The 8,594-nt window shown below is 37.6% G+C and overlaps 1 protein-coding gene across 1 annotated transcript; it reads right to left on the bottom strand.

The window, feature by feature from the left end:
* Positions 1-2,701: 2,701 nt before the first annotated feature.
* On the bottom strand, positions 2,702-7,049 carry LOC103769264 (uncharacterized protein C8orf34 homolog; the record flags this gene model as incomplete). Its single annotated transcript, XM_008936451.1, has 3 exons — positions 2,702-3,207; positions 4,269-4,389; positions 6,976-7,049. Coding segments are annotated over 3 exons (701 nt in total), but the record flags the coding sequence as incomplete, so codon positions are not given.
* Positions 7,050-8,594: the final 1,545 nt, after the last annotated feature.

The following is an 8,594-nucleotide window of genomic DNA, read 5'->3' on the forward strand; positions in this document are numbered from 1 at the left end:
GGCAATAAAACCACAGTGTAATCACATCTAGGAGAAATTCCCAGTTGACACTATATAAGGCTAAGAACAAAGGCAATTTGCCTTCTTTTATTTTACTGGTTTTATACAGAAGAGGATACAAAAACCTACAATGAAAATAGCAAAATAATTTACAGCATCAGCCTTGAGTTTCACATGTTTGTGATCTGTAAAAGTACACAGACAGAACTTTGTTGTTTTTCTCCCACCCCACCTCTGACTTTTTATAATTTGTCTCCATAGTCAGGGAGAAGATGTGACACAAGAGCATGAAATCACATAGCCACAAAAAGGGGACACCTCTAACATGGTAAAAAATATCACTGAACAGAGGTGTTTCCTGGGTATGTTCTGTTTAAACCCATTTCTCTAAGTGACCAGGAACATCACTGGGCAAAGACCTCCATCAGCTACTTTCTGACATTTGAGGGCCTCTACAGCTTGGCAGAGGAAGGTCTTCAGTATGAACACGTCACATTAGCAGTCTTCCCCCTAGAAGCAGAGCTAGTCCCAAGATGAGTTTCTGTTAAGTAAAAGGTCACTTGTGCATGTCAGGAAAGGATAAAGAGGGTTTGAGTTGAGTCACCAACAGCCAATGCACCATTGTACCCAGCAAGCAAAGAGTGGGAAAAGAATCTGCCACTTCTAGAAGGAACAAGATGCTGCATAGAAATGCTGAGATTTACCACCAGTTTTACAGTGGGCTTGCTGGATGAAACTAGACGTGCTACTCTACAAGGGTAATAATATTGCTCATTTCTTAAAGTTGTGGTGACATATATATGTATATTAAAAGTATAGGAGTACACACTGTAAGAGCTATCAGCAAAGCCTGGGATTTCACAAACAGAAGTAAAAAGCCACAGCAAATTAAATGAGACTCACAGTTATTATTACTAGAACTACAGGAAGGCTGTGGCAGAAAAGCATTTTTAATTGCCTGCCTTGTTAGAGGGAAGATGAGCAGTCATGGGTAGACAGGATGTCCCATGGTGGAGATGCAGCGCTCCTTACTTGGCACTTTTGGGAGTCTACACAATAATTCATAGAATCATAGAATGGTTTGGGTTGGAAGGGATCAGTTGGAAAGATCAGTTAAGAACAGGACTGCTTAAAGAGAGAAAGAAAAAGAGAAGTGTTTAGTAGAAAACAATGAAACCCTTCACTCCTTAAATATTTCTAGTTAAAAACAAGTTTCATTTTCTGCTATGGGAAAAAATTCCAACACAGAAACACACCCATCTCTAAAAATAGGAGACAAAGGGGTTTTGCATGTTAAAAAAATAAATTTGTTACAATTACACTTTTCCATGGAAAACTTCTGGTTTGGAACTACATCAACTCTCAGTGAAGATATTGTCAACAGAATCATAGTCACCTTCAGTCCTCATGTGTTTAAGTTAGATATCCAATTCTAGAAGTAGCTCAAGAGATTACTGCACTGCCATTCAAACACCAAAATGAGGATTATTTTTTTTTTTACCCCCAGCCAATTTAGGTAAGGTTTCCTTCCTAAATTCTTTAGTTTTAGAGTTGTCTGTGCTTCACTTCCTTTCTTTCATAATAAAAAATGGAGACCATATACTGACTTGCAAGATTATACTAAGTATCAAATCCCTAATTTTCCTACAAGCATCTCTATGATATATTATTATAAAAAGAATTTTTTTTTTTTTTAAGAAGTCATTAGACTGATAATACATTGTGTCAAGTGTCCCATGGGTTTTTAAAACAAATTATATTTCTCAGAAACAATTATTTAAAGGCATGATAGTTTTTCAGTCTTGGAAAAATGCTCTCCAAGTTTTGACAAGTTGATTCATAATAAATGGTGGGAACCAAATTATTCCACCATTAAAAAATTAGCAATCTAGACATACAGGTCCTTCTCAAGTCAGTATAGAAGGACTGGCATTTCCTGAGAAGAAACTCACCTTTGTAAGGCATCTATCTGAGAGAGACAACAGGTGCTTTTATTTCGACTGCCTACACACTGAATTTATCTTTAAGGCAGCCAAAGTCAGCAGAGGAGAATTCCACTCAAAATTTACAAGGTACTTTAACTTTTTGTTTTGTTTTAAACAACGATTAATCCTGTAAAAACCATTAACAAGGGAAAGGAAGTTTTCAGGCTCTGAATCAGCCCAGTTCTCGTGCACATAGCACAAGACAGCAATTCAATAACACGTGGCAATTTCTCATTGCAGTTCAGCTTTGTGCTTTGGAAAATTGGTCCATGCAGTGATGGCCAACTAATCATTCCAATGTGTCCAGAAAATTAAAGAAAAACCAGACCAAGGGAATATTATGCATTGTCAGTGTGGCAGGAAAAAAATGCCCTGGAACCATACAGATAAGATAAAGCTGTGTTTAATACCCCAGAGGTATGCACCTCTGACGGTGCATAATAAAACTGCTATGCATTATGCAGGCAAAACCCTGCAGAGCTCAGGGGAAATTCAGGGGGCACGAGTATGTTTTCTGTAATAATCCTGACATTCTTTAATCAGCACCTCTCAAAGCTGAGTAGTATTTCCTTGCTAATTTTCTCATCATTGTATTTCAAGTTCTGTTTGGTGAATTACATTAGGTGCACTGATGTTACTTCCACAGAAACCACAATCTAGTGTTCACATTATAGCAGCTCTTAAACACAGCAAAATCATTAAATTGAAAATCTTACTTCTGATAAACTGCTTCTCTGAGTAGTGACAGTTCCAACAATATCTCCACTCATTTGCACAGAGAGACCTGAAGCAGGGCTGAGGGTCCTCCCCATTTGGCTCTTAGATGTCAAAGATCTGCTTCTTTGCATACTAATGATGCCTCCCCTGTTTCCTTGGTTGCTAGGGGTAAGAGGCTGTGACAGCAAGCTATTTGGGGTCACAGGTCTGCTCCCTGGAGTTGATGGAGTTGATGGCCTGTTGGTTTGTGTACCAGGCGTTGGAGGTTTGCTGTTTGCCACGCTGGAGACCTGTGTTCTGCTGTTACTGGGCAGTGGTGATGATTTACTTCCTTGGAGCTGAATGTTCTTCCCCATCGTAGTTGGCACTTGAGGCCTCACATTTTGCCCCTGTGTAGCTTGAAGATTGCCTTGATAGTCAGATACAAGAACTAAACTGTGATGTTGGACACTAGGGCTTCTTGAGAGCCTTGCTTCCTCCCATAGTGTTAGGTCCTTCTCAATATCTGTGCACACACACATACAAACAAAAAAGAAAAGAAAAAAAGAAACTCACTTTCAGTTTCTCTCTCGTTTAAAATTCTTACTGATTTTCTTCAATGTGACAACCTGATGCTGTGCAAAGAAAATCGATTCACCCTTGAAATATAAGGCATTAGAATTAACAGTTCAAATGTTTGACAAGCATTTCAAAGAATCATAGAATGCTTTGGGTTGAAAGGGATGTTTCAAGTCATCTAGAGCAACCCCTCTGCAAGGAGCAGGGACATCTGCAGCTAGAGCAGGTTGCTCAGAGCCCCGGCCAACCTGACCTGGAATGTTTCCAGGGATGGGGCATCAACCACCTCTCTGGGCAACCTGGGCCAGGTTCTCATCATCCTCAGTATAAAAAATTTCTCCATTTTCTCTAGTCCAAATCTCTCTCTTTTAATTTAAAAACATCACCCCTTGTTCACAATGCAACCTGTAAAACCCCCTCTCATTTCTTCAAAGTTATCTCTCTGCAGTTTTTGCACAGTTTCTCATTAGCATCAAATCAAGATGAAGCAGGGAGCTAAGACTGCCATCCTCAGCTACACTGAGAAAACCTTGGGTTTTTTGTTTGACCTTTTAGAAATAATAACTTCATCAAAGATGTTGCAGATGTCCCACTGCACACAAGTTAACAGGCTTCACTTAGCCAGATGTCTCGTGGACAAGGTGAGATTCTCCTGCAAAGAATTCAATTCTCAAGCTGAAGGTCCACTGCAGCCTTTTCTAAACACTACTGAAATGCAGATGAAGCATCACGACCTCCTTAGTGCAGAAGTCTTGGTGACATGTGGAAACAACAAAACAAAGAATGGTATTAAGCTGTCAGACTGCAGTATACTTAACACAGTTTAATTACTGTTTAATTGCTGTATTTACTGTAATTACAGCAAAGTTCATTACATCTACAAACACAACAATAATTGCAGTGAGAAGTTTTTATCTGATATCACCAGCATGTGAGGTGCATCATTTTTCCGTTTGTCTAAAACACTGGCAGAGGTGGCAGTTTGTGATTCCTTGCTGCCACACATACCAGCCAGGTGTTTCTCCATGGTCTGGAGTTCTTTTGCTGCTAAGGAGTCCTTGAGGAGTTTCTGCCTGGGGGAACCTCTAGGTCTGACACCCACAGCATCCAGGGTCCGAACCATCTGCGGCTGACACAGAGAGAAAGAAAAGGGAATAGTTTTTAATGTAGTTTCCACATTTACACACAACAATGTAAAAAAAGGTGGTTTCCTCACTTAGAACTGTGCATCTGGTGCTTTTTCTGTAAAATAGAGAATATTTTATGCAAGACATCACAAAATAAAATTTACCTTAAGAACATAAATAGTAGGCATTACTTAAAATCAAGAGTTCTAAAGTACTTCATATATATACACCTTCACACAAGTTCTTGTTCCACACTGAGACATCGTAACAGGACAAATTCTTCAGTGATTTACATTTTGTGCAGTACCAGCTACTTTGTGGGGGTTGCACTTACTTCAAATTGTCATAACGTTTGGCACCGTATCTCTGAAAAGCAGAAGTTCTGGGAATATCACAGAATTTCCTAATCAAAATTGCCAGTGCTGTTGTATCACGGCACACAGCAATATCTCACAGCAACTAAATCATCAGAACCACACAGCAGTTTGGAAGGGATACTGACAAACAGACCACCTCCCTGGGCACCTCACTACTGAATGCTGGGGAACTCAAAATTATACGCATTTTCTGGAAACCATGCAGTGCACCTACATGAAATGAATTTTCAAATATTAACTCTGTGAAAAACAAAGCATAGCAGAATATTCCATTAAAAAAGGTTTAAAGCAAAAAGGTACAAAAAAATTCCACGTTCTTTAGAAACAGGGCAGAAAACATATACAATGTCACAAAGGAAAAAAAAAAGTAACCATATTATAAATTACATAAACCATGCTACAGACATACATGTTGTGTCTCTTCTAAATACTGGGATCCAGATTGCTTTACTTACCACAGCAAAGACCTTACATATGGATTTATAGATTGGACACAAAAAAAGCACCCACATGGCTCTTTCCTAAAGCAACTTATGTGTAATTCTTGCGGCCCACAACTTTTTTCAAAACATTTTTTCTCTGAAGGCTGAGGCACATTTAAAGAAAACTTGGCCAACATATAGTATTAGGACAAGTTCTCTTAAAGTAGAGAGAAATTTATGACAATGATAATGATCCATTTACCTCACAACTGAATCCCTATTGGGAACCCTACTGGGATGCAGGACCAGAGTAAATGTGGCACACCTTGAACCAGATCAGGGATTTTTACATGTAATATCTACGTTTAAGGGAACCAGTTAGTCCAATTTATGAGAAATGTCTGATCAGCTTCATATTTATTCTATTTTTCCCTCATCTTATTCATCATATAGTATCACATATCTCATATAGTATCTGAAAATAATTTCAAGTCACAAGAATGGATTCTGGTATCAATTCTGAAGTAATTTGAAAAGCATATTTCTTACTGTTTGGAAGGATTTGTGGAAAGCCATTGAAAGAATGTATTTATCTTCACAGCTCTCCTGTGAGGAACATCAGTTCTACCTCTATATTTTACATGTCAAGATTGTCAAAATTGCCACTGGAAGTTATTAGGGGGTTATGGAACAGATCTCTACTCTTCAGACCCCTTCAAAGCAACAGCAACAGTTGGATGATTTGTTTCTTTCTGAGGAGACACAGCTGTAGACAAATATACAGTGTGGGATAGTTGGGTAGTATTCTGAATAACCAAGAGACACTGGTAAAGAGGTAAAAGTATACAATCAGCTAGCTACACGGTATTTTAGCAAGAGCTTTCCCATACTCAGTTGAAGGCTGTATATTCTGCACCAAGATTTTGCTAATAAACATAATGATCTTTTGATTTTCTTGTGTCTTTATTTTTCTGTGTAATTCAACATATCTGTTGCTCTTTCCTGATGCAACATGTCTTCAGAACTGATAAATCAAAGCTTGTAGCTGCAGGTCCAAATCAGTAAGAAAAAATTTGGTTCAGAAACTGTTGCAGAATTAGACCTCTCTGTTCACTACAGTAAAGCAAAAAGGAGGCTTGAGAGAGCAGCTCAAAAACATTCTAAACCCATCATAAAGGTCTACTTCTTAATTCTTTTGCCCATGATCTACAAATGCTCTGGGAGGTTCTTGCACTCCACATTCTCAAAGAGCTTAGGGACTCATTCTGGAACTCCAGACTGTATTTTATTTTCTGCAAACTGCAAATCTGCAAAGATTTCCTTAAACTTCAAAATAAAGCAATTGTTGAAAATATTACCAAGCATAATACATTCTTAAAATACATATTTAAATAAGTCGTACATTTTAAACAGACGCTTCTTGTCTATTAGTTTCTGAGAAAATATTACCAAAAAACCTATAGTTGAGATATTGCAATGTCATATTTCATAACAAAATTTGGAGTTTGAATAATTCTGTTCTCTTAATTCTGTAAAACTGAATTTTATCTGCTAAAATGGATATCTGACTAACATTTAAGAAGGTACAGACATAGTATAAAATGACTGCCCCTACAATGGGAGCTATACATGTAAGTCCAACAACATATGGTTTTCAATGAGTTTATAGCCATTTATTTTTAAATATCACTCTTCCTAGAACGAAAAAAAAATTGTCTTCATGCAAAATCTGATTTTTATCAAGCTATTTGTAAAGATTACAGGATTATCCATAAGGGAATGTACTTACAGATCCTGCCACTTGAGAGACACTCTGAAATTCATCGATATCTTCCATAAGTGTTTCAACCCCGGGTACCTGAGCTGTTCCAAAGAGGCAGAAAAGAAGTAAATCACTCTAAGTAAGCATTAGTCACTTTGAAAATAAAATGCCTATAAATTAACTGCTGGGAAGGTAAATGTGGCTACTGTCAATGCACTGCTTTTCAGTTACATCTCAATGGATTTTCATTTATGTCTGACTTTAATTTGTGTTTGATTTTATGTCTGATTTTAATTTATAAACTTAATGCAATGTGGAATGGTGGCTCTAACATGGTCAGAGTGCTAAGAAAGCTTCCTCCAGCTGCTGAGGGGTCCTGTAGGTTAGTCATTATTTTTATTATTAAAACTAAATACTGTTTGATCTTTAAAAAAGTGAGTAGTGGATCTTCAGCTTTAATAAAATCAATAAAACTAAATTGAATACATTCTGTAAAACTGTTTAGAATACAGTTAAAATCCTTGAAAAAAGAAGTTCTGGTTGCTTCAGGGAATATTTAAAAGCTGTAAAGGTTGTAATTTGCTTCCCAATGCATAGTTTTCTCTCAGTAAGGTTATTGGTACTGATAAGTGCAGAAAATAAATTCAAATAAACTTGGTAAGTGAAGCTTACTAGTCACTTTGTCAGGATATAATACATGCTTTAGAGGACATAACTAAAAATTCAGTGCCAAGTGATGCCTTGGTTACTTAGCGTTTTCTAAGAATGTTTTTAGGAGTCTCTTTTATTATCTTCTCATAGATAATATTTATTGGAAATACATGTCAGACACACAGAAAACAAGTAATGTGTGGCACTTATAGGGATGACTGATAGAATGGGCAGTTACCAGAGTCTTATGGCTGTTTTCAGACTGTGCTCACTTGTAAAATCCAGCTGTGCATTTTTTCAAATCAAAATGTATTAAAAAATGGTAAAAACAGGAAAAATAATATATATTTTGAAAGGCAGAACATTTCTGAGAGCACCTCTTGACAGGAGCTTGGCAGTACCTCATTGCTGACCTCAGTCCTTCTGTCCCAGGGGCCTTGCTGTTTTCTAGCTATATGACCAAAAGGTCTGTCTATATTCACAGACATGAGATAGATGTTTTTGTAACACCCTGAACATCACTGCTGCATCTACCTAGCTAACTGCAATAATCTCAGGCTCACGCATCCCCTTAACCTATCCCAAACAAACCACCACCTCCAGAGGAATCCTTCCCTCCTTCTCACAATCTCATATTTTGAGATTCTGAGTCTCCTATTCAGTTGTTTGCTTGTTTTTTTATGAAGTGATCAATGGCAGGTTAAAGGAAAAACATGGCACAAAGCCAGTATCCTCACAAAGCCCAACTGAAAAACTGCTCTTTAAAGACACACCAGCTACTAATGAGCCACTAACTTACAAACCAGGCAAGAGAAATGAGTGAAAGCTGGAGCTCATGTCATACCTAACATCACTAAAGAGCAGACAGTTCATAGGGTAATTAAAACCAAGAAAAGTTACTTCCAGTTTGTCTTGCATTAATGAATCCCCATAGCTCACTTCTCTCTGCCTGATGAAGACTGCACTGCAAATCAAATCATAGAATCATAGAATCA

Source organism: Merops nubicus, unplaced genomic scaffold (genome assembly GCF_000691845.1).
Source record: "Merops nubicus isolate BGI_N331 unplaced genomic scaffold, ASM69184v1 scaffold7190, whole genome shotgun sequence".
NCBI lineage: Eukaryota > Metazoa > Chordata > Aves > Coraciiformes > Meropidae > Merops > Merops nubicus.